Below are 27420 nucleotides of genomic sequence, written 5' to 3'. Positions count from 1 at the left end.
GAAATAGCAGGCCCATTAGCCAACAATAAAAGAAAAGATATTACAAGAGAAGATACTAGGACCCATTCGGCCCAATCTCTTTACAATATCTATCTAGGCTCCCATCGGATTTCAATTTCACAGAATAGACGCATCGACTTCCTATGAGAGAGGCTTCTGGTGGAGCTTGAACTAGGTCCCATGTGTCATTCTCAAGGGCTCGAATCTCAGAATCCATGGCATCTTTCTAGTGTGGTTCTGCTACTGCCTGCTGGTAAGCTCTGGGAATGTCTATGGTAGATAAAACAACAGAAAAGGAGCTATGGTCTGGTGAATAACCATAGCGGTTAGGTGGTCGAGAGATTCTAGTGGAACGACGTAAAGTGGGTTCAAGAGGAAGGTCAGGTACACTTATTGAGGGAGCTAGAGTGACCTGATCAGCAATTGGAGGCGGAGTAGAGGGGGGGATGGAGACTGAAGAAGGCCGTTGCTTCCTGAAGTATGTTTGAAGCTGCTATGGAGGTGACAATGGAATATCTGAGGTGCCTATAGAATCAAAACTGTGCAACAAGGAAATAGGAGTTGGGAATTTCACAATATGTTCAAAAAAGGACACACTTTCAAGAAAAACTACATTACGAGAGCAACGAACCAAGGGATCATAGCAAAGGAGCCCCTTATGTTCAGAACTGTATCCTATGAAGGCACACAAAGCTGCTTGTGTAGTTAACTTTGTACGTTCATGGGGTGGAAGGTGGACAAAACAAGAACAACCAAAAACCCTGAGCATGGATAGGTCTGGAGGTTTGTGAAAAAGAGATTTAAAAGGAGAGGAGTTATTCAAAATAGATGACGAAAGACGATTTATGAGATACACAACAGTGCTGGCTGCCTCCACCCAAAATCAAGAGGGTACATGGGAATCCTGTAAAAGGGTTCTGACTACACTCAAGATGTGCCCATTCTTCCTTTCGGCTACCTTGTTTTGTTGTGGGGTACCCGGACAAGATTTTTTGGGTTGAATTCCATGTTTCAGGTAATTCTGAAAATCCCCATCAATATACTCTCCCCCTGAATCTGATCTCAGCACACAGTTTCGAGCATCAAATTGGGTAATTACATAAGTGTGAAAGTGTTTAAAAACAGTGTACACTTCAGATTTCTTTTGAAGAAAATAAGCCCAAGTAAAACGAGTGCAGTCATCAATGAAGGTTACAAAATACTTATACCCTAGCCGTGAAACAACTGGAGACGACCAAACATCACTATGTATTAAATGAAATGGAACGGTTGCATGCTCAGAATAAGAAGGAAAGGGTAAAATATGACTCTTACATAAACCACAAGTAATGCAATCTTATTTACATTCTTAAAAGAAATAGCAGAAACAGGTAAACTACCAGCAGCAAATAATTGATCAAGTTTCTTAGAATAAGGATGGCCAAGGCATCTATGCCACAAATGCCAATCATTATTACAATTAAAAGATCCAAAACTAGAAGTAGTAGAAAGCAAACAAGAAGTAGAAGTAGAATCGGTCTTATTCTTTTCAAACTCCAAGGCAAAGAGTCTTCCCAGTCTACGCCCCTTCCCCTTCACCTCCCCAGTTTGCTGGTCCTGTATCAAGCAACCATTAGAAGTAAATGAGACATTATTACCTTCCTCTACAAGTTGGCCAATAGAAACCAAATTGGTGGTGAGTTTAGGTACAAATAGAGTTTTGGATAAATGAAATGGAGATGATTTAGAGGTAGATAAGTACAAATCATCACAACCAAGTATGTCAAGTTTCTCATTGTTTGCAGTAATAATATGTCTATTGGGAAAATGGGGTTTGGGATACTGACCAAGAGTAGCCCTTGTCATGTGGTTAGAGGCTCCTGAGTCTATATACCAGAGGTGGTTCGGTGAAGGGCAATAGGTCGGTGACTTACCAGACAAACCAATAGCAGAAAACGCTGAGGAGATGACCGGGGACATGAGCTGTCGAATCTTTTCTTCAGACGTACCGTTGGAGGTGTCATTTTGTCCAGCTATAGAAGTGATAGAGGAGGAGGCATCTGAACTATCTACAACAGTCTGATAGGCCTTGTAGTTCCCTTTCTTCTGCTTTGGACAACTACCTTTCTGCGGCCGAGTAGGACATTCAGTGATGATGTGGCCGACCTGCTTGCAATAGGTGCATGTGTTTTTCTTCTTGCAATGGGAGACAACATGCCCACACTCCTTGCATTCATAACACTGTATCTTAGAGAAATCCTTCTTCCCCTTTGGTTTAGTTGTCAAGAAGACAAGATCAATGTTGGAATCCTTCCTTCCATCCAGTGCAGCTTGAGTAGTCAATCTAGTTTCTGCCCCCAAAATCTCCCCAAGGATAGTATCTAAGCCAGGAAGTGTTCCTCGGCTTAGGATATTAGAATGGACGACTTCAAATTCTGGCCTTAGGTGCATTAGGAAATGTATAATTTTTCTCCTATCGAAGTGTTCCTTCATGTATTTAACACAACAGTCTGAAGGATCATCTCCCATATGAACTAACTCATATTCTGTCCAGAGGTTAATGAACCCAGCATAGTACTCCTGGACCTTTCTATCTCTCTGATAGTAAGAAAAAATGTCAACCTCTATCTGATATTGTCTAGAGGTATTTGACTGCTGATAAACTTTCTCAAGGTATTGAAACATCTCATAGGCTGTCCTGTACCCTCTCATAGGGATAGCAATATCAGTTTCAGCTGAGCCTAGAATCCATGACACAATTTTTGCGTTGTCGATCTTCCACTAATTAAGTCCCTTGATGTCAGAGTCATCAGGTTTAGTCACAGATCCATCTAGGTACCCCCAAAGACCCTTAGCTTCGACATGGAACTGAAAATTGAACTTCCATAGTGCGTAGTTCGTACCATTGAACTTAATAGGAAGAACATTCATCCTTTCTGATGTCATTGAATGACAAAGGGCAACAACACACTTCCAAAAACCAAAAGAAATTCGAACTAGAGAAGAAAAGAAGAATACCTTTCTGCTGATGTCCAAAAAAGGCAATTGTAGATTTCTGCTGAACTGAAAAGTGGATCAAAACCCCTCAAAGACGAAACCGATCCAAACCAAACCAAAGAGGTTCAATAGATCTTCTCTGGGCAACACCAGATCTAAAATTCTAGGCTGATTCAATGTCTCTATAGGGAGATATAAGAAAAAGATTGAACCTAGTGGCGCAACAGTTCAGGTAACAGATCTGTAGAATTCAGATCTGTAGCCGATCCAAGAAGAGAGGAAATGAGGATACTCAAGAACTTTCAAATACTGTTATGGAGTTCTTGAATCAGTGGTAGCCGATGTGTTGAGAGAAGTTCAGGTCGTGACCTGCTCTGATACCATGTCCGAGTCAGTTCGAAAGTTAGAGAAAGAGAGAGACAGACAGAGAGAGAACAGCAGAATGGTGGGCGTGACACCTTGTATCAGTCGACACCCTAAAAGATATATTTATATTAAGTTGTAAAAGGACAGATCTGCCCTTAATGTACAAGAGAGAGATAATACAAAGAATAGATATACAGCAAAGAAAAGTAAAAGTACAAAAATAGCCCTATGGCTAGATTTCACTGCCTCTACAAATATTTCCCTTCTTTCTCTCGTGTTTGTATATCAAGTCCTTGAAAACAGTAGTCCCCACCATCAAATTGTAACCCTTGCTCCTCTTTGTCCACAGAGACTTGATCCAACAATCACTAACCTTATTCCATGCCATGGTAATCTGAACCCTCAATAAAATAATGATCAAATTAGGTGACTAAAGTTTTATGAGTTTAATTAGAACACACATGAGCCAACGGTAAAGACTGACACTGCTCTCCTGGTTCAGCGATCAGCGCATGAGCCTTCAAATTTTAAATTGAAGAGTTCCAAGTTGAGCCCCCCAGGCCCAACAGGTCCCCCAGAAAAGACGAGGCCCAAACCATTGTTTTCAAGGTGCCAAGACGAGACTAGGTGACTGGGGGGCGCCTTGTCGCCTAGTTGCCTAGGCGATGGATTTTTTATGTTAAAAACATAGATCCTAGGGTAGTTCCCTAGGTACCATAACCATATTTCTTTAATAATTATTCATGATTTTCATAAAAAAGTATAAATTTCATATTAAAGTATAGAAAATCAACATATTCAAGAGAAGAAAAGGAAGAAGGAAAATAAAATTCAAAAAATACAGGGGCTGAACCCTTATTTTTGTTATAGGAAAAGAAGAAAATAAAAAGTATTGGTAGTAGAAGAAGAAGAAGAAGAAGAAGAAATAGAAGAAGAATATATGGAAGAGGAAAATGTGCTGATTAGATAAAATTTTAAGTTCTTCCTTACTTATTGGTTCAGGTTTTTAAGTCTTTGAGGGTTCAATTCAGCATTTATCAATGTTTGTGTTGATTAAACCCTAATAAATAAGAAAATAATAAAAAGAAATTTGTATATAAACACACAAAATGATTATTTTAGTTTAATAATGTCTATTTTATAATTATCATCTCAAGAAAGAATGAATAAAAAGTATTTTATAGTAGGAAGTAGAAAACTGCTTGGCGATTAGGCGAGGCGAGCCTCAAAGGGTGCCTTGTTGCCTAGGCGTCCGCCTTGACAACTATGGCCCTAACAAAATCTTTTGAAGGTGGGACCAAACAAGACAGGCCCTTTTCCCCAAACTACTTCAATGGATAAGTCAACCCTTGGTCGAGAGATTAACTGCCCGAAAGTTTCTTCCTCCTTCGATCCAAACTCTTCAGGCCTGCAACTGCTTGAGGATGCCTACTTAGAAGACTCAGAAATGTTATTGTCACCGCAAACCCCACTGTACCCTTTGGAAGTTTCAGTAAATACCCACCCTTTTCTAGGAGAAGAAAAATCCTCAGTGTTCTGCCCTTCAACGCCCTCCTCCTTTCCCTCAGATTCAGAAGCAGATATGAGTTCAGAAGAGGAGTTGGGTTCGTATAGATCAGAAGCGGAATTTCCAGTGGAAGAAGGTCCTTTATCAGGAATGAAGTCTCTCTTCAAAGAAAATCAAGAGAAGGCGCATCTCTATTGCAATAGCGGTGGGAGGGGAGCCGCCCATTTGCTCGGAAAAAGGTCAGAGAACTCAGTTCAGACTTCAGACCACAAGCCTGCTTTTCATGCCTCAATCTGAGTCTCCAGTTACTTCGTTCCAACTTCCTGTTTCCTCTCCTCAATTTGTTTCTCCTTCCTCATTGTCGATACCTCTGTGTCCCTCCCCCCCCTGATTTAGCAGGTACAGGTAGAGTGGACCCCCACAACCACTGCCCATCTGCCCCAAGAATGACCGGCTGAAAACATGGGCTCATAGAGAGTTTGCCTGGAAGCAACAGAAATCAGAGAACTCAGCAAGCGAAACAGATAAGATATCTGGAAATCTAGGCATATCTACAGTGGATTCTCAAGGGAAGAATTGGAAAATAAAGGACTTCTTAGGGGAGAAGGGTAATACCCTCCATTCGAGGTCAATGAGAGAGTTGAAGAAGCTAAGGTGTGACTTGAATTGGAAGGAAGCCAAGGAAAGTGTAGGGAGGAAAAGAAATCAGGGAAAGAAACCAGATGAATCTTAATGAAGCTGTTGACTTGGAATGTTAGAGGCTTGGGAGGGCCGGAGGGGGTCAAAAAAGAAACTTAGTGAAGGAGACTCTCACCCGAGAAAACCCAGACTTAGTGGTAATTCAAGAAACCAAGAAAGAGAGGATTGATAGAAGGTTGATAAAGGCAAATTGGGAGGTCAGAAATAAAAATTGGGTATGGCTTGCTGCCTCAGGATCATCAGGAGGTCTTCTAATTATTTGGAATGAAAGTGTCTTGTCAGGGGTTGAGATAGATAGAGGCCAATTCTCAATCTCAGTCCTCTTCTCCAATATAGCAGATGGTTTCACCTGGATTTTCATAGGGATTTATGGCCCGAATAGCTCTAGATCAAGACCCCAGCTTTGGGAGGAGGTGGGGATGATAGGATCTCATGGATAACTTTCTTGGTGCGTGGCCAGGGATTTTAATGTGACCAGATTTGCCTCAGAGAAATCGAATGGAAGAAGGCAGACAAGAAGCATGCGCCTCTTCTCTAAGTTTATCCAAGATTTTTCCCTCTTAGATCCCCCCTTGCGGAATGCCAGATTCACTTGGTCAAACATGCAAGCAGAAGACATTTATTTCCATCTAGACAGGTTCCTATTTTCTCCGGAATGGGAGGATCAATTCCCTGGCTCTGTCCAAGAAACTGGAGTCCGGAGCACTTCAGATCATTGGCCGGTGATACTTAATACAGAAAAACCTCTCCCCACCAAGCCCCCTTTCAGGTTTGAAATCTTTTGGCTCTAACACAAATCTTTCAAAGCTGTCAATAGAACAAGATCAGAGAACAGAGAAGAGAGAAGAAAGAAGAGAGAAGGGAGAAGAGAGGTGAGGGAAGAGAGAAAAATCTATTCAAAAGTCTAAAGCTGGCAGCGCCTAAGTTAGTATTTATACTTAGGGCGACAGCTCATAACAAATACAATGAGGAAAAGGCAGAAACGCCCCTACTAGGCCACAGGCCGCTACACATTACAACACTCTCCTACCTGGGTCTCCCCCTTGGGGGAAATCTGAGATCTGCATCTTTTTGGATGCTGTAATAGAGAAATGTGAAAGAAGGTTGAGCACTGGAAGCGAAATTATCTCTCTAAAGGTGGTAGACTAACCCTCATCAAGGATACTCTCTCAAATCTCCCTATCTATTTCCTCTCCCTCTTTAAAGTTCCAGCAAAGATCAGAAATAGATTGGAAAAAATCCAAATAGACTTCCTCTGGGAGGGAGGAGGAGAGAAGGGCTGCCACCTTGTAAACTGGAAAACAGTGTGTAAGGCCAAGAAAGATGGTGGGCTAGGATTGGGTCACATCTCAGAAAGAAATCAGGCTCTCTTGGAAAGTGGCTTTGGAGATTCAAAACAGAACAAAACTCTCTATGGCCCTCTGTAATCCGCAGCAAATACAGCAGAAGCAATTGGGAACGGGGCAACTCTCTCCCTTTACTGGCTCATTCCTCGCGAAATCCTTGGAAAGGTATCCTTCATTCTTTTGATTCCTTCTCTCCCCTTATTAGGTTGAAAGTAGGAAAAGGAAATAATATTAAATTCTGGACAGACCTTTGGTGGGGACTGGGGAAGCACTCTCTTCTGTGAAGCCTTCCCCTCTCTCTTTAGGCTAGTGCGTGATAAACATGCTCTCATTTCTGTAACCTTGATAAGAGATTCAGAGGGCCTTTCCTTCAACCTCAATTTTCACAGAGAGCTAAGAGATTCTGAACTTTCTGAAATCACCTCCTTACTCTCCTTACTCTTGGAAGTGTTAATCTCTCACTCCACTGAAGACAAACTTATTTGGTCTTTTAACTCCTCAAGGCTCATTCACTACCTCTTCTTTCTTTCAACACCTAACCACCAGCCCACCCCCCTCTCCTTTTCCGGGCAAAAAGATTTGGCTCCCCACAGTCCCCCCCTAGAGTTTCTGTCATGATTTGGGAGGCTTCTTGCTCAAAGCTGAATACTTGTGACAATCTCCAAAAGAAGTTTCAAGGCCATCGTTCTCTCTCTCCCAATATCTGTCTGATGTGTTACAAGGATGGTGAATAATTGTTTGGTGGTCAGAAGTCTCTGGCAGTTCTTTCTTGATGCCTCAGCTGGTGGCAAGGTCACTTGCACCCCCGTAATTCTGTTATAGAGTTTATCAATTCTTGGCAAGGGCTAAAGATGTTTTTGGGCAAGAGAGGAAGCTGTTTCTGGAAAGCAATTGTACATGCTGTTATGTGGAATATCTGGGAAGAAAGAAATAGGAGATTATTTGAGGAGAGCTACTCCTTGGAGGCTCTTCAAGATCGCATTCTGGCCAACATTAGCAGCTGGATGGTGAATAGCAAAATCTTTGAGGGTATCAGTCGGAATGACATACATAGTAACTGGCCTGCTCTACTATCAACCTCTCCTTTTCACCCTCAACCTCCTCTTATAATCACCCCATGACAAGACTGAATTTCTTCTAAACTTCAATGGCAGTTTTAGGAGAGCCACTGTGGACAGATCAAAGGCTGGAATTGGAGGACTGATTTGAAGAGCAAATGGAGATTTGATTTGGGCCTATAGTGGCCCAGTCAAGGCAGAAGATGTTTCTGATGCAGAGGCAAGGGCCCTCTTGGAAGGCCTCAGAATTGCCAAATCACAGCGGCTCAGCTGCATTGCAGTGGAAGATGATTCAAGAAATGTTATCAACTAGGCTTCAGGACAGATTCTAGACCCGTGGAAGCTATTCCACCTATTGTTAGAAATCACCCCCCCTTCCCCTTTTCGATTGCTTGATGATTTCATTTATCTTTTCTCAAAAAAAAAAGGGGGCTACAGTGAGAAGGAAGGAATAAATGAAAAGGCTTGTTTCTTTTTTATGTGAAATGTAGTAGTAAGGGTAATTGGTATACAGTTTGTCCAAATAAATTTGGAGATGATGCTAACCTCCTGAGATAAACATGGTTAGGAGGTTAGCATTTCCCATATAGCTGACCACATATAGTTGAGATAAGGATTAGGTGACGATGATGTGGGGCATTTCTAATTTTTCTTTTAGTTTGTACATAAGCTTGTAATGCTTCTCGATCTGTGATTAGCATTTCCTTTCGTTGCTTAATTCAATTAGGAGGCTTTAAATTGGAGTTGTCCTTTCATAGAAATTATAATTTTCTTAATAAGTAATCGAGTCCTATTGGAGTCATTTTGTGCTAAAAGATGGATTTTTTTAATGAGTAGATACTTTGTTTACTGTTCCCTTGTATGTCGATAATGCCGAAGGTGAAGCTTGAGTGTTATCACCATGGGGAATATTGAGTCAAGTTAGATTAGTGTTCAACATATATTATCCTTCAATGGAATTTGGCTTATCTTTCTATCCATATAATCAAACATGATATCATTCTGATGGCACCTTATGTTTTATGCAGCAAATTCCAACTATGAGTTAGGAAGGGGTGACAAGATTGGTGGTTGGAAACCACAACCAATTCCTAGCCTTCAAGATATTCATGTTATTCAGATAGCAAGTGGCGGATATCATTCACTTGCATTAACAGGTAAGCTAGGTAGAAAATTCATAATGGTTATAGTAGATACTTTATAACTTCTCCCCCTTTTCTCTTGGGTTAATAGCACCCAAGGTAGTGAAGGACGATAGCACATTCAAGTCTTTCATAGGACACTTCTACATATTGTGCATTCTCAAGATATCAATCTTTCATGGTTCCAATAGCAAGTGCCATATTCAAGTCCCTTTGCAATAGAAAGTGCCATGGGCGCCATTGGTAATACTGATTATACTTGTTCTTTTTTTTTTTTGAAAATAAATAAAAACAAAATTATTCAAGAAGAGAATAAAAGATACAAAACAGGTGATTACACTTGTTCATTTGATATTTTGATAATGATAAATCTGCCTTCAATAACAATTATTTTTCCCTTCCACAAGAGAACCTGCATTATTCTACTTATCTTAGTTCAATAGAAAAGAATACAAGCCATTTTATTTTTTCCCAACAGGTATATAGGAGATTTTATTTGCCTCTAACATGATCAAAGTGATTTTTTGTCCAGTTCACATTCTGGGATGCATGGCATATAGTATATACCTCATTTTTTTCTTTTTTTTTTTTCAAAAAAGTCTAATAAAGCTTTACAGTTATAAATAAATCAATCAATTTATTGTCTTGCTACTAATGAGTTAGCAGGGGAATTGCAATAAAGCAACATCTGACAAAATAAAAAGAAAACAAGCACAATACAATAATACAAGAAAAGGAATAGAACAATGTTGTAAAATACAGTGTTGTCATGCTGTGCCAGATTCAATTGAGCCCCTGGGCTAGGTATTCCCCAAATTAACTCCAGCCTACCTGCCCTTTCCCTAGTCAAAGCATCAGCAAGAGTATTGACCTATCTTGTGATCCAGTGAATAAGGTATTCAATGAACCATTAAACCGACCAACCTTCTTGTGTCTTTGCAATATAGAAAGAGAACACTATTGAATTTGGCTGAGTTGTAAATGGTTTATAATGCGCTATCAAATTAGTTGTAAAGTGGGAACTAGTTTGTGGGAGTGGTAGATCCTCCACCACTCTTAGGTTCTCTTGTAAATCATTTTCTATTTTCAATAAAATCTGAGTTATTTATCGAAAAAAAGACAACAACCATTGAATTATCTCTTTTCTGTTACCTTCCACATAAAATTAGCCCAGCCTGAAGAAGATACAAATTTTAACCCCTCAAGCAGTGCCAACAAAACCACCCTTAGCAATATTCATACTCCAACATTACCTGAAAAGCTCAAAAGAATTTGTTCATGGTTTCTAAAGACACCCCCAATTCCTGGCACTTTTTGTGTTCCCTAGAGACCAGTTATTAGGATTCGGCCTGCCCTTGAATCCTGTTAGGCTGATAACAGTCAAGAAGAAGAAAGAGAAAGAGAGAGAGAGAAAGGAGAAGAAGAGAAGAGAAGAAAGGGAGAGAAAGGTCTGGTTCAAATGAGAGAAAAATCACCTACCATTCAGCCATATTTGTTTTATATTACTAATACTGTGGAAAAGACACATGTGCCCCAACTTAAGTGAGGGACACTAGATCTAGCATAATCTTACACATCAGCAACATAAACATAAGCATAAAGACAGAAATACCCCTACATACTCGACACTAACACTCCCCCTCAAGCTGGAGAGTATACATCATATAATCCCAGCTTGTTACATATGTAGTCCACTCTTCCCCGACTTAACCCTTTAGTAAACAAGTCTGCCCATTGGTTCCTTGTGTTAACATATGTAGTATCTATCACTCCATTCAGCACCTTCTCTCTCACAAAGTGATAGTCAACCTCTATGTGCTTGGTTCTCTCATAAGAAATATGAACTGTAGCCTGATTGTCACAGTAGAGCTTTATTGGAGTGTCAATAGTGTATCCCATCTCCTGTAGAAGTTTCCTTAACCACACTAATTCACAAGTAGTATGTGCCATAGCTCTATATTTTGCCTCTACACTGCTTCTTGCCACAACTGTCTGCTTCTTACTTTTCCATGTCACCAGATTACCCCCAAGAAAAGTGCAATGGCCTGCGGTAGATTTCCTATCGGACATAGAACCGGCCTAGTCAGCATCAGTATATCCTTCTATTTCAAGTTTTTCACCACTCCTGTATATCAAACCACGACCAGGAGCCCCCTTTTTTTGATGAATAATAATAAATTTATTGATTCAGAAACAAATTTAGAGTGAGTTCATACATCATCCCAGCGAGAGGCGCGAGCTGCAGCCCCTCCTTGAAACTTACAAGTAAACTAGGAAAGAAAAACAAGAATCACAACTGAGCCCAAAATATTTCTTCCCTATTTTCCCCTTGCTTAGCTAACATATCTGACAAAGTATTTGCTGATCTCTCCACCCACTGTACAGTGACCAACATATTCCTTGTCAACCAACTAAATTTCTTCATTTCATTCTTGTATCGCGACATAGCCTCTTCAGAATTTTCCAACCAACCCACCACCACTTTGGAGCCCCCCTCAATTATTAGTTGTTGTACCCCCTAGCTGGTTTGCAAATTGCACCCCTTGTACAACAGCTAAGAGTTCTACCTTGATGGAGTTCCCAAATCCCAAGGGACCTGAGTAAAGCAACAAAATCTCTTCCTTCGCATTTCTCAAAGCACCCCCCATTCCGGATAAACCTGGATTACCCTTGCTACTTCCATCAAAGTTCAACTTTAGTTAGCCTTCGGATGGAGGAGACCAGCTTGTAATTGATTTGTCCTTTAGAGATGAACACCTCGCTACTGCTGACCAATTTCTCCAAAGGTCATTAAAGGAGAATTGATGAAAGATTTTCAAGGTCTTCAGCCAATGTATTGCCCTATTTAACACAGTCTTTCAAATCCTGGCTGCTCCTTTCCTTTTCTTGAAAGATTCTAAGATTTCTTTCTTCCCAAAGAGTCCAAATCAAAGCAGCACGAGCACATCTCCACATAATTCTCCCTATTTTTGTAGGCCAATAAAAGGTAGAATGGTTGAAGAGCATGTGAACTTCTGCTGGTAGACTCCAACTACCCCCAAACAACGAAAGTAGCCAAGCCCAAAGGTCTGCAGAAAAGGGACAAGATATTAATAAATGGTAACAATCCTCACCGTGAGCTCTACAGAGGATACACCAATTAGGAGAAATACGGAGGAAAGGTCTTCTCTTTTGTAGGTTATCTAAAGTGTTAACTTTCCCATGGAATACTTCCCAACAAAATGCCATAATTTTTGGGGGAACTGGCCTACACCAAATTTCATTTGACGGAAAGGGTTGGTGAGTAGAAAGTTGAGAGATGGACTTGAAGAAAGAAGCACAAGTGAAGGTTCCATTGGGTCTAGGAGTCCAAACCCTCTTATCTGGCTTGGAGGGATCCAAACAAACCTGATAAAATTGAGGAACCGCATGCCAATGTGGAACCAGAGGTTTCTGCATGAACTGGCTTACCACACTAACCGCAAATGAAATGTCTGGCCGAGTAATGGTTAGGTAGTTTAGTTTACCTACAAGCCGCTGGTATCTACCGGGTTCTTCAAACAATTCACCCATATCAGTACTCAACTTAGTGTTTGTTTCCATAGGTATTTCAATTGGTTTAGCACCTAACAAACCAGTTTCTTCCAGCAAATCAAGGACATATTTCCTCTGACACAAGTTAATACCATGCTTAGACTTTGCTACTTCTATCCCCAAGAAATATTTCAATTTACCAAGGTCCTTTGTTTGAAAATGTTCCTGCAGAAAAGTCTTGAACCTATCAATGCCCATTTTATCATTTCCAGTAATAACAATATCATCTACATACACCATCAATAGGATCTTTCCTGCCTGAGAGTCATGACTAAAGACTGAATGGTCAACTTGGCACTATTTCATACCAAACTTCTTTACCACCTCACTGAACCTACCAAACCATGCTCGAGGAGACTGTTTAAGCCCATAAATGGCCTTTTTTAGTCTGCACACCTTACCATCCTCCCCCTGAGCAACAAACCTCGATGGTTGCTCCATATAGACCTCCTCGAGCAGATCACCATGCAAGAAAGCATTCTTGATATCAAGTTGATAGAGGGGCTAATCATACATAGTAGCAAGAGAGATCACAACACGAACTGAATCAATCTTAGCAATCGGGGAGAAGGTCTCTGTGTAGTCAATACCATAGGTTTGGGAGTACCCTTTGGCAACCAGTCTAGCTTTCAGCCGCTCTACACTACCATCAGGTAAGTACTTAACAGTATAAATCCACTTACAACCAACAACCTGCTTACCAAGAGGAAGAGTGGTAAGGCTCTGATGGAGGCCCATCACAAGGCCCTTCTCACCCCTAGGGGCGGCAGCTCCTAGGATAAGGTTAAGATAAGAAGAACTTCCAAGATTATCAAGATAAAGCAAGACTCTTCCAAGATTTTCAAGACTCTTCCAAGATTATCAAGAAATTAAGATCAGAATTCCAACAAGACTCCAAGAAGCATCAAGGTTAGCAAGATAATCCAAGATTCATGCATCAAGGGAGATCGGACGGTGGAGATCAAACCAAGAAGAGTTCGAACCTATCAGATTAGATGATTGGATCTATCCTAGTTGTTATTTCCTAGTTCTTTTATAATTTCCAAATGTATTATAAATACTGCTAATTTCCTAGAATTATTCATCAATTCATACTTCATATTTTCAGAATTTCTTCAAGTTCTATTGTTTGAGTTTTCGCCACCTTTTCTCTCTCCTAGAGAAATCGGTGTTATTCGCTAGGAATTAGCGAACGCCCGGTGCTTGCATAGCCAGCTCCGGTGTCCATTGCTTCCACGCTGCGTCAAGTGGTATCAGAGCAGGGAGTTTGCCCAGTCAGATGGCCAACCAAGATGGTAGCAGTCGCAACCCACGCCGTGACGGTGATCAGGGGTTACAAGCTTTTTGGAGAGCGATTGAAGAACAGTGCACGGCCACACATAACATCGAACAACAGTTGGTAGAGGTGACTGAGCAACTACGAACCTTGTTACGGGAGGTTGTTCCACGGAACCGGGAAAATCCACAGCAGATCGAAGGAGACGACCACGACAGACCACCCGTCGTTACTGCGTCTCGACGTCCAGTTCTTGACGACGACAGTGATGAGGATTTCGAATTTGGTTGTGCTCCAGTTCTTCCCGACAACGACAGAAATGGCAGAAATTGGCACAATCAAGGTAATTTCAATCCCCGTAGGAATAATGATGAATTTAAACTCAAGGTAGATATTCCTACTTTTAGTGGAGATCTAGGCATAGAGGGACTTCTAGATTGGATCACAGAAGTCGACAGATTCTTTGATTACATGGAGATACCAGAGGAACGAAGGGTTAAATTGGTAGCTTTCCGATTAAAGGGAGGCGCATCTGTTTGGTGGGAACGAATGAGAGAGACCCGGATCAGAGAAGGAAGGGGTCCTGTTCGAACCTGAAGGCGCATTAAACAATTAATCAGAGGTAGATTTTTACCTCCTGACTATGAACAATATATGTTTGAATCTTACCAGCGGTGTGCGCAGGGTTCACGTAGTCTTAATGTGTACACATCAGAATTTTTAAGATTAGTAGAAAGAAACCAATTGTCTGAAAGTGATAACCAGCAGGCAGCCCGTTATCTGAGCGGGTTAAGACCGTCCATCAGGGACAAAATTGGTGTACAAATGGTTCTTAGTGTGTAGGAAGCAAGGAACTTAGCTTTGAAAGCATAATTAATGTTCCAAGACAAGGCCGTAGTGATAATTACCGCTGGTACAGCGGGAGCGACAACAGACCGGCAACTGTCGACAGGAACAAATCAGTCTCAGCAATACAACCCTCTCACCTGGCAAGCACAAGTAACGCCGGTAAGGCTATTACAGGCGGACATACTCGAGGTAATCCTTCCAACCCTCCTAAATCCAGTAACCCTTATGCAAGGCCTGCTCCTATTAAATGTTTTAAATGTAATGAGGTTGGACATAGATCCAGTGACTGTCCCAGGAGGAAGGCAGTTAATATGGTAGAAAGGGAGGAGGAGGAAGATATTGAGGAGGTATACTGTGGACATGATGGGGAGGATGAAGAGGGTCCATATGAACATGAGGAGTATACTTGTGTGGTAAGAAAATTAATGTTGTCCTAGAAGAATAAAGATACTTCTGAAAGGCACAGATTATTTCGTACCAGATGTACTGTCAAGGGAAAATTATTTAATTTAATTATTGATAGTGGCAGTCAAGAAAACATTATTTGCAGGGATGTCATCCAACAATTACAGCTGATTCCTGAAAAACATCCCAACCCATACACAATTGGGTGGATCAAGGAAGGAGGCGGCGTACGGGTGGAAGAACGCTACAAGGTACCTTTTTCAACTGGTAACTACCATGACGAAGTATATTATGATATTGTTGATATGGATGCTTGCCATATTTTGTTAGGGAGGCCTTGGCAGTTTGATACAGATGCAAGGCACATGGGTAGGAGAATACCTACCAACTTGAAAAAGAGGGTACACGTTATACTTTGTTACCCATGGCAGAAAAAAATATTACAAGTGCTCCAAAGGCACATGAGAAGAATTTCCTTACCATCACCCATCATCATGCTGAATTTGTTAAAGAATGTAAGGATACTCATGAAATCCATTTGTTAGTAGTAAAAGGAGAAGATGTTAATGATGAAAATAAAATCCCAGCAGAAGTACGGGGACTACTGGATGAATTCAATGATGTAGTTCCAGAGGAGTTACCAAATGAACTCCCTCCCTTGAGGGATATACAACACCATATTGATTTTGTTCCAGGTGCTAGTCTACCTAACCTCCCACATTACAGGATGAGTCTTAAGGAGAATGAAATCTTATGGGAAAAGGTAGAAGAATTATTGAAAAAGGGACACATTCAAATCAGCATGAGTTCTTGCGCAGTACCTGCCTTATTAACACCTAAGAAGGATGACAATTGGAGAATGTGTGTCGACAGCAGGGCCATTAACAAGATCACCATTGGGTACAATTTTCCTATTCCCAGGCTGGACGACATGCTGGACCAGCTTAATGGAGCTGTGGTTTTCTCAAAGATTGATCTCAGGAGTGGATATCATCAGATCAGGATCCATCCCGGAGATGAATGGAAGACAACCTTCAAGACTAGAGATGGTTTGTTCGAGTGGTTAGTCATGCCCTTTGGACTAACCAATGCACCCAGCACATTCATGAGGCTGATGAACCAGGTATTGCGCCCCTTCATTGGTAAATTTGTGGTAGTCTATTTTGATGATATTTTGATATACAGCAAATCTATCACTGAGCATGTGGGACATATTAAGGAGGTCCTGAAAGCATTGAGGGAAAATAAATTATATGCTAATTTGAAGAAATGCATCTTTATGAATGATAATTTATTATTCCTGGGATTTATTATAAGCAAGGATGGTGTAAAAGTAGATGAAGAAAAAGTAAAAGTCATTAGGGAGTGGCCGACCCCATCTACTGTCACAGATGTCAGGTGTTTTCATGGGTTGGCAACCTTCTATAGGCGCTTTATTATGAATTTTAGTAGTATCATGGCTCCCATTATTGAATGTTTGAAAAAGGGTAAATTTCAATGGGGAGAAGAACAAGAGCAAAGTTTTGCTCTCATAAAAGAAAAATTATGTACTGCTCCTGTTCTTGCCTTGCCAGATTTTAATAAATTATTTGAAGTTGAATGTGATGCCAGTGGAGTGGGCATAGGGGCTGTATTGTCCCAAGAGAAGAGACCCATTGCTTTCTTTAGTGAAAAATTATGTGAAGCCAAGAGAAAGTGGTCTACTTATGACAAAGAGTTTTATGTTGTGATAAGAGCCCTGAAGACATGACAGCACTATTTAATTGCAAAAGAATTTGTTCTCTACACTGACCACCAGGCCCTAAAATATCTTAGTGGGCAAAAGCAATTAAGAAGTGATTTGCATGCTAGATGGTCTGCCTTCCTAGACAAGTTCCCATATAAAATTGTGTATAAGACAGGACAGCAAAATAAAGTGGCTGATGCACTTAACAGGCGTGTAGCTCTCATCAAGACCCTCAGTGTTGAGATTGTGGGTTTTGAGTGCCTAAAAAGCTTATATGCCCAGGATGAAGACTTCCAACAAGTATGGGAGAAATGTGTGAATAAGCAGCCAGCAAAGGACTTCTTTATTTATGATGGGTTCCTTATGAAAGGGGAGCAACTATGTATCCCTTGCACCTCTCTCCGCAAAAAGATCATCAGGGATTTGCATAGGGGTGGATTAGCAGGCCACTTGGGAAGGGATAAGACAGTAGAAGCAGTTAAGGGGCGATATTACTGGCCGAAATTAAGAAGGGACGTGTCTACCATAGTAAGCAGGTGCTATGTTTGTCAGACAGCTAAAGGACAAACCCAGAACACATGTCTCTACATGCCCTTACCCGTTCCTACTGCTATATGGGAAGACTTGTCCATGGATTTTGTGCTAGGCTTGCCAAAGACCCAGAGGAACATGGACTCCGTCTTCGTGGTAGTTGATAGATTCTCAAAAATGGCTCACTTCCTCTCATGCAAGAAAACAGTAGATGCATCCGCTATAGCCAAATTGTTTTTTAGGGAGATTGCCCGCTTGCATGGGGTACCCAAGACCATCACATCAGATCGTGACACACGGTTCCTCAGTCACTTTTGGATGACCTTGTGGAGGTTGTTTGATTCATCACTTAATTTCAGCAGTACAGCCCATCCGCAGACAGATGGACAGACAGAAGTGGTAAACCGGACCTTAGGGAATTTAATTTGCAGCATATGTCGGGAGAGGCCAAAACAGTGGGACTTCGCCATAGCCCAGGCCGAGTTTGCCTATAACAATGCAGTGCACAGTTCTACAGGCAGATCCCCATTCTCCATCGTATACATGAAGGTCCCTAACCATGCACTGGATTTAGTGAAGCTACCCAAAGTACCTGGCGCCAGTATCTTAGTAGAACAGATGGCAGAACAAATCCAGTCCGTCCAAGAGGCCGTGAAGCAGAAGCTAGAGCAATCCAACGCCAAGTACAAGATGGCCGCAGACAAGCACCGCCGACCTCAAGTGTTTGATGTAGGTGATGAGGTTATGGTTTTTTTAAGGAAGGAAAGAATTCCCGTAGGTACTTACAACAAGTTGAAGCCTCGGAAGTATGGTTACAAGATCGTGAAGAAGCTTAATGATAATGCCTATGTAGTGGACCTACCAGATCATATGGGTATATCCAAGACCTTCAACGTTATCAACCCTAGTACTAAAGGGAACACGATGATGTTTCCCCAATTGACACGAACCACAATCCAAAACAGAAAGATGACTCAAAGAAGGAACCAAAGACTTCAAAACTTTCAGCGAAGGATGACCAAATCGACAGTGCCACTGGAGAGGAGAAAGAGATGACTGGAGAGCTGTTGACGTACTTCCACGACCGTCAAGATAATACAATCCACCAGCTTCATGCCATCCACCAATCTTCATCCCCGTCTTGAGATCCTGAAAAACACATGAAGAAGGGTAAAAAGTAATAGAGCAATTAAGAGACTTGGTCAACTTACTAACCGACATAAGGTTAAACAAAAAATACAATCCACGACCATCAAGATAATACAATCCACCAGCTTCATGCCATCCACCAATCTTCATCCCCGTCTTGAGATCCTGAAAAACACATGAAGAAGGGTAAAAAGTAATAGAGCAATTAAGAGACTTGGTCAACTTACTAACTGACATAAGGTTAAACGGAAAATACACATGTGCCCCTACTTAAGTGAGGGACACTAGATCTAACATAATCTTACACATCAACAACATAAGCATAAGCATAAAGATAGAAATACCCCAACATACTCGACACTAACACCAGTCATCAAAGTTAAATTTGATTGTTTCATCTTAGGTTGCAACCTAAGCATGTAGGATCTACCTCCTTGGTTACAAGGAATCAGCAATCTTCTGCCATCCCCTTGAAATAGAAACAATTGAAACAAGTCTAAATTCTTCTCTAGTAGTGATCCTGTGTGTCAGCCTCACTGTAACTTTTTTTTTTTTGAAAAGGATAAGGTATCTTTTATTAAAAAAAGACAAGAAAAGAAGTATACAAGAGGTATACAACACAACACATCCACTGGACTTGAGAGAATTTACAGCAGATGACATGCCTAGAGGAAAATTTCCAACAGAAGTTTTGAAATTCCATTAAAATGCATACTCCAGAACCCACATGATTGGATCTGTATGACTGGTAGGAGAGTGTGAGATTAAGGGGGGAGAGAACAGTTAATTACGTGCCAATTGAAATCTGCATGCTGAAACCTCCAAGTCTCTCTACCTTCCCTCTTAGCAGGAGAGGTCATTGTATTTGTAGAAACCTAGGGAGGTAACCATAATTTACCCCATCTATGTGAAACTTCATAAAAATACCCACCTCATGTTTCTGAAATTACATATGCCCTTCCTTCATAGGGTTTCCAACAATAACATATACCCACCCCATGTTTCCGAAATTACAATTACCCCCTCTAGTCTGAACTCAAAAGAAACACCCTTAAAGATAACACTGAATCACTTTTTTCAAATACCAAGTATGCTCCAACTTGTAGATTACCAATTCTATTCCCACTCTTTCATGTTTAGCATATGATCACAGAAAAGAGCTCTATCATATTCAACTTGCTCTAGTTTCAATGCCATTTTATCAGAGCTAAATGCCATACAAACAAGTCTAATGAAAGATGTAACTACTAAATTGAACTTTCCAAACAATGTACTGAAAAGGGTTATTGGTCCTTAAGAAGGTTTGAGGGCACATATGATTGGCAAGGTTAAAATTTGATCTTGAAAATGTAAATATATCTTATGACTAAGTGCTATTTGACAAAGTGAAGGTGTCTATAATAACAAATAGTTAAGGTAAGTGCAATGTAATTTTAGAAACCCAGGTGGCTTTTTTTTTTTTTTGGTATTATTGGAAACCCCAAGTAGTGTTTCCTAGGAGCAAGGAACCTCCATTTCCACCACATAACTCAGCCTGGGACTAGGTAAAGTATGAATGTATTATATTAATCAAAAGAAAGCGCCTTTACAACTTAATCCAACAACCACTCTGTTAGTTTCTCCATAGTTACGAATTGCACCTACACCCATGGTGTCAATTCATGTAATTAGTTCCTTCCATGGGTCACATAAATGCCAACCCAAGTCTGTGATTTTTCAATGTCGCCATGACTCATGACCATCAAACAATTCAAGTACCACATCATGCTCATTATATTCAATGCAACACTTAATTTCATCACTGGTGCTCTTAGTTCAGCTTTCAGGTTTATAGGATGGTGCTGATAATTCCCTAAATCCCAGAGTGCATTGCCATTTGCATTGTCTAAGTAATCCACCTTTTCCTTTTAGGCATGTTTATGAGTTATGACTAAATATTTGAGATATATTTCAGATGAAGGTAAAGTTCTCTCTTGGGGTCATGGTGGACAAGGTCAGTTGGGTCATTCTTCTATTCAGAATCTGAAGGTTCCAATGGTGATTGAATCTTTGGCAAAGGAGCGGATTGTGTACATTGCATGTGGAGGTTCCTCTTCAGCTGCTATCTCTGGTAAGAGTCGTAGAAAAAGGATATTTCATATACCACATCAATTGGAACATCTTTGTCCTCAAGGAACCAAAGGGCTTCATATCCCTCACTGCTACAGTGGCAGCTTTATATTCACATTAAACCAGCATAAGATGGTTCTGGGAAATGGTATCCAGGCCATTCATTAGCTGTAAATATTTTATACTTTAATGTTTTATTTAATAAATAACTGAAGTTTGCCATTAAAACTGAAACAAAACTGCTCACCAAGGTGGGCAGCAGGCCCCTAACATCTAGGAGCTCAAATCAACAGGAAAAGTAGACCCAATCTATTGAAATTAAAAAAAAAATGAAGTAAATGACTTTAAATCTATAAATTTGAAACATCAATATATTTAATCATGTACTAGGGCCCAATGAATGGCATTTTGTCTTTTAATGTAGTTCTGAGGTCACTGGATTGACTGGAATTCTTTTCTTGGTAATGGTAGATAAAGGAAAGTTGTATATGTGGGGAAATGCAAGGGATTGTCAACTCGGGGTTCCTGGGCTGCCTGAGGTGCAATCTTCACCTATTGAAGTGAAATTTCTAATTGAGGATGATGGGGTGCATCCCCACCATGTACTTTCAGTTGCAGTTGGTGCATCTCATGCCATGTGCTTGGTTTCAATTTCTGTGGATGAGCATTGGGATGTTCGGTCTACATTGAAACAGAAAATTTGGGAAACAAAATCCCCTACATTGGAAAGGCAGAAAGCTTAGTTTGGGCAAGTACAGGAAAGAGGTTTGAGTTGACCTAGGGGTCTTACCTGCAATATACGTGTTCGTGAACAAGAAAGATACCTGAAATAACTTGTGTTGAAAAGCTTCATGTGTAGGCCACATTGCCATTGATTGTTTTCTGGCACTTTCATTTGGAGAAGACCATATACTGTCCAACCAGCGGGATCTGTGATCAACCCATGGCATTTTGATAGTGTGACTTTCTCTTGAAATACTGGATTATCATTATTGTTGAAGAACTGCAGTTGCTTTGGAATATACATCAAATGTTGCAAATATCATACTTGAGTCATCCCAAATGTAAGGATCTACGTTGTCCCAAGTACACTAAATTTATAACTGATTGTCCTATTTATTTTAGTTAAGAACATTTTTTTTCTGGCAAATGCTAGCATATGGAACTTTATGACATGAGAATGAACTGTGAAAACAACAGAACCCCAGTATACGCTCCTCATTTTGAGGATGAGGTTTCTCACTTGCCCCATGAAAGGAAGTGATTTTCACATAATAGTATGACCCCCCCCCCCTCCCTCTTTTTTTTTTTAATCTGATGGGATGATAATGTTCGGCCCTTTAGGTGTACACAAGGTCAAGGTGTACATCGGATATTTTGTTTCTTATGCTTGGTAGGCTTTGTTTAGGCTGGCCTAATTTTTACCGATAATTTTCACCAATCTCTGATTAGTAGATGGCTACTTTTTGTTCTCCCATAATAGACCAATTTGAAAACAAAGCACCTCTTTGAGTGAATAGAAGAATAAAACCGTTAAAATTCATTTTGCGTCTATCTTGTTTTTCTCTATCTAAATCATTCATGCAAGAAAACAGATAGCTATATGATTAATATGGTTATTACAAGGAAGACCTTAGTATGCATCAAAGCACATTGTATTCCTCTAAAAAAAGTGTTATATACAATATAAGCTGGATTAAACTTGCAAGTTTCATGAGTTGAGCTTTATTGAACTCGAGCTCGACTTGAAATCTGATTTATAGGGAGCTGATGAATAATTCATAAAAAGCTAGATTCGTATCCATCTCTGTTTGAATCGAAGTTGTTTGCTTTTGCTACCTTTGCACTATTCTCTGACAATCACTGATTATCCTTTATAAGATTCACAATGTTCCATGAAGGGATTATTTTTCCTTGGAGGCTTTCAAAAACCATTTTGAAATCCCCCTTTATCTCAACTGCTCCTGAACCCTCAACAAAAAAAAAAAAATACTAGTGATCTTTTCTCTTTTGCCCAAGGCTTAAAATATTGAAAATTTGAAATATATCAGTGTATCGTACGGCATTGTATAAACCTTGCTTTTACCATTAGATCATTAGGTGCACGGTGCAGTTCGGATTGGCTACAGTAAATGTGAAATCTTATAACTTATATATTAAAGGTTCTTTTTACAGTCAGATTGAATAAATAAACCAACTGCATGATTAAATCTTTTCTGAATGGTGAAAAATCAAAGATTATATTCTTGAGGAATGCTGTATTTAATTTGTTTGTAATTAAGAGGTAGAGGTATCCAGGTAACACTCGACTCTGTCAAATAGATCTCTCATTTCTCTGATATATATTAGGGTTGTAGAATGAATGTAACAGTGGTTACTAAATGCTTTCCACTATATTTCTTCTTTTAAAAATTCCCAATTAGATATAATTTAAAGCCATCAGCATCACAATTGTTAGGGGTCTGCACAGATTTGGATTGGTGCAGGTTTGCTGGAAACCATGGTTCAAAGTATTGACACTCGTGATACATAAAAAATGTGTATGCAATTTTTTGGATGGGTGATGCACTTAGATAAAAAATTAACCAGCATCACATTGGGAACATGGACGATATGTACAAGAGATGTTCCCCAGGGTGGGTAAACATGATCAGCAGATATTAACCTTTAAGAGTGGTCAGATGTAGTTAGTAGTTAGTACACCAAGATACCATGTGAGATGTTTATATTGTATACTTTGAATTTTGCAACAATATGTGTGTAAATGTAGTTAGTACTTAGTACTTAGTACACCACATCCTATATAAACACGCCAGTTGCTGCCTTGATAGGACATCTATTTCCGGTTTCCCAGTTCAGAATAATAGCTGTAAATTACTGATCGAATACACACAGCAATATGTACAGCAGATGGGAAGTCCTGTCTTCACAAAAAAGAAAAAATGCTGTTCCTACTCACTTTGTCCTCAACTCCGGATATCCTACATTTTGCCATGCATCTCAATTAGTTCTGTCATAGGTTATTTTTGAAGTTTACTATGGGGTCAGTGACAATTACCCCTTGAACTTTTACTTTACCACAAATACCTCCTCCTTAGAGTTCTGTCAGTTGACTTCAAAAAAAGATTAAAATTCAGCTGTTTAATTTTTTCTGAATTTTCAAACCACGTTTTTTATTTATTTAAATGATTTATGATTCGATTAATTTTCTAAATATAATATTGAAGTCCTCTTATTGCTCTAATACACCTTGTTCAATATTCAAATGAATGGATAGGGTCTTCTTTTTTATAGATATAAATTTCAGGTTTTATTTGGCTTTTCTTGATTTATTGGAGAAAGGAATATATCATTTTTATATTTTAAGATGAAGAGAGGCATTCTTGTCAGTTAAATGATAAAAGAATTTAAAGAAACTTATTTTTCATGTCATTAAAAGTAAAATGATTATTGTTATTTTATCGGGTTTCATTTGGAAAAAAATAGAAGTATTTTTGAGTCAATTAGGGTTTAAGAGAAAAAGGGTGAGGAAATAAAAATAAGGAAAGCTCAGATGGGTACTTTGGTAGTTTAACATATTTTATAATCTAAGGGTCCATTTGGTTTGTAGTTGGAATCAGAATCCAAATCTTTTGGAATTGAAATTGGAATGATCTATTCCCATAGTCTGTTTGGTTCAAACATGACACTAAATGATAATTGGAATCAATTGAAATGAGACTTTATTCCTTAAGGGAGGGGCAGGGAATGGCCATTCCATCAAATGTGGAAATGCTTCCACCAAGAATGGGAATAGAATTCTGATTCTGCCCAACCAAACCCCTATTCCCACAAATGAAATAAAATTGGATTTGGTCCTTACCAGACCGTTCATACATTCCCTTGCAGCCTTGCAATGAAAATATCTCCCTATGAAAAAAAAAAGCATATAAATACAGAGATATTCTCAATATTTGGCTATAAAAGGTTGTACCAACGGTGTCACCACGGTCTTATGAGCAGTGAAGCTGATCTCAAACCAAACGGACCTTAACTTAATGGCCGGGGACTTCTTGTCCCAAAGGTTCCAGGGCATAATTGTCACCGACAATACTTGGGATCGTTGTAATTACCCTAACCCTAAATACTTGTATTAAGGCACCTGTCACACATTTTATCAAGAAAAGACACCTGCAACACAATGAACGTGAAGTGTAGGAAAATAGTGTAGGACCACTCAACAAACAAACTGGAAATACCACTCCAAAAATAAAACAAATAACCATTTTATAACTGCAAAAGAAAAATAAAACAGAGAAGACACGATGGCGACGAGACATCCAGCTCCTCTTCGTTGTCGTCTCCATGAATCCATCTCCCCGAACTGTCGTTCTATCCTTGTTTTAACCCTCTGCTCATTCTCTCACCTTCCATCCTTCTCCGTCCACACTTTCTCTCACCTTCTAACCTTCTCCCCTCTACTCTTTCTCCCACCTTCATCCATCCCCCCTCTCTCTCTCTCTCCTTCCACGATGGGTTGCGGGGTTTCCATGTTCGGCATGGAAGTAAATCCCGTTCTTCCCGGGCTGCTCCGCTGTCGGCCAGTTGATGAGATAAGAGAGCGACAGGACCAGCACACGATAAAGGACGGCTCCCTCTCCATCAATCTTCTTGAAGAAAGAGCGGAGGATGACGACCAGTGTCCTTCCAGGGAATCTTTCTGTTTCTGCAGCTGGGAAAGCATTTCGGTGTCTCCTACGGCGGCGAAAGGCGTATTGTCGTCACCCAAGGTGCACCCAAATTCAACGCGGAATAGCAACGCTACAGACAAAGATGAATTAGACTCAGGCTTAGCCCATGAGCTGCATTCGATGACAGCGGAGTGCGACGATGTTGTCAAGAGGGTTCCGGCCATCAAAGAGAAAGTGGAAGAAGAGAAAGAAGAGGTGGAGAGTGCTAACCGGCAAAATGTAAAAGAAAACGAAGACGAAGAGTTTAAAGAAGCAAAGGAAGAAGAAGAAGAAGAAGAAGAAGAAGAAGAAGAGGGGGAGGAAAGAGTCTCTTGGGATTGGGATGGTGGTGATTGCAGCGACATTGCCCCAGGGGCACGGTCACCCAGTTTCAGAGATTTTGTTTTATTTGGCAGGAACTCGCACGCCTCGGACGACGGTGGTGATGAGTTGAGCCATACAAATAAGCAAGATGACGGTGAGTATCATATTCGTTCATGCATGCAGCAGCTTCCTTTCATTCATTCAATTCAAACATCAAACCAGCCCAAGTCTGCTGATGATGTGGCAACTTTGGAGTTTGGACCAAATGTGCAACTCTTTGTTTCCTTCTCACTACAGACAAAGTGGGACCCATAAAAAATTTTTCATGGGATGGATCCCACCATGCCTGTAGCGCGAAGAATTAAAGAATTGCATAGAATCATTGTTTTTAGGCTTGGTCGAGTGCTGATGACCTCAGCCTTCGAATATTGATTTAATTTAATTTAAAGCTGAAGAAAAAATTGTTTCCGTCGTCTGTGTAGGCAAGAGCAGTAGTGAGACGAAGAAAAAAATAGGAGATATATGGAAGAGGAAGAAGAGCATTTCATCTTGCGGTTCAGATGAGGTACGTAAGAGGATCAATTACCAAATAAGCAAAGCTTGTTGAATTTGTAATCTGAATTGGGTCGAGTGCTAATTTACGAGATGATGATTTTGATGTTGTTTTTGCTGTTTTGCACTTGTGCAGGAATCAATGGCGGGGGGGCAATTGCAATTAGTGAAGAAACAAAACTGGGCTGCAGTTTTGCAGGAATTAATGATGAGCAGCGAAATAGTGAAGAAAGAAATCAGCAAAATGAGGAGATTCTTACCAAAGGGGAATCCGGTAGCCATGAAAAAACTTCTGAAAGTTAAGTCATTATGTTACAATCCCTCCAGATCAGGTTCTCTCAGAAGAAACAGTTTAGATGAATCATCATCGCCCTCACCTTCATCGTCTTAGAGAGAGAGAAAGATATCGATCACAATCTGGGATGGCGATGGAAACAATATTCTTCATTTACTCAGTCGTCCTTTTAGTTAGAGAGATTGAAATGAGACCTCTGGATTCTTGTCATGGCTTTACAATTTAGAGGCACCAATGCCCATTTGTTATAGTAATGCCAAATCCATGCATACTCACCTCGGAATCAGAATCACCTATTCTTGGTGCATGCTTAGTTCAATTGGGAATCGAAATCAGATGCTGTAATTGAAATTAACCAAAATTTCCAAATTTGCCTCCATTAAAATAACCTTAAGAACAATCCAGTTATTATATATTTTCAACATTATCCACCATAAATCTTTGTTAAATCATTGTTCAGTTGTACAAACACAAAAATCATTGTTCAGCTCAAAGAATTCAAATTTTTGTAAAATTGATGATAACTAGAATCCATGCTGGTATCTGAGGTACAGTCAAACACAGCCTTTGTACCGTTGCCAATAACAGTCAAACACTGAGGAGAGCAAGGCCCGCAGGTTGACCTTTTATGTAAACATAAATCTCTTGTTTACCCTTGTCCCACAGGCAGATCCTATAAGTAGAATGATCTAACTTCCATCATAGGCAAATCCTATAAGTTCCAACCACTGAAGACTATCTTGTGTATGAAAAATCATTATAAGTGAACCCACTATGACAAGAGCTACACTTGCAGCAGATGCAATAGTAAGAAGTTCTGTCATTACA

At 40.1% G+C, this 27420-nt stretch overlaps 2 protein-coding genes across 3 annotated transcripts in view; both read left to right on the top strand.

The window, feature by feature from the left end:
- Positions 1 to 21862, top strand: part of RUG3 (Regulator of chromosome condensation (RCC1) family protein) — a 35340-nt gene extending 13478 nt beyond the window's left edge. For both annotated transcript variants that reach the window (XM_088891450.1, XM_010262455.2), the window contains 3 exons: positions 8981 to 9109; positions 20558 to 20713; positions 21184 to 21862. In XM_088891450.1, the coding sequence (XP_088747576.1) occupies positions 8981 to 9109; positions 20558 to 20713; positions 21184 to 21455 (557 nt within the window). In that variant the 3' untranslated portion in view covers positions 21456 to 21862. The remainder of the gene's footprint in view (positions 1 to 8980; positions 9110 to 20557; positions 20714 to 21183) is intronic.
- A 2583-nt stretch (positions 21863 to 24445) lies between these two features.
- On the top strand, positions 24446 to 27034 carry LOC109114856 (uncharacterized). The gene is made up of 3 exons (XM_019198148.2): positions 24446 to 25899; positions 26228 to 26310; positions 26434 to 27034. Exons 1-3 carry the CDS (start codon positions 25017 to 25019, stop codon positions 26686 to 26688), a joined length of 1221 nt encoding a protein of 406 aa, XP_019053693.1. The 5' UTR covers positions 24446 to 25016; the 3' UTR covers positions 26689 to 27034.
- The last annotated feature ends 386 nt before the right edge of the window (positions 27035 to 27420 follow it).

The sequence above is a fragment of the Nelumbo nucifera genome, chromosome 7 (assembly GCF_055504915.1).
Source record: "Nelumbo nucifera cultivar China Antique chromosome 7, China Antique-T2T, whole genome shotgun sequence".
Classification (NCBI taxonomy): domain Eukaryota; kingdom Viridiplantae; phylum Streptophyta; class Magnoliopsida; order Proteales; family Nelumbonaceae; genus Nelumbo; species Nelumbo nucifera.
The sequence above is the reverse complement of the archived record's forward strand: the minus strand, read 5'-3'. Positions and strand labels throughout refer to the sequence as shown.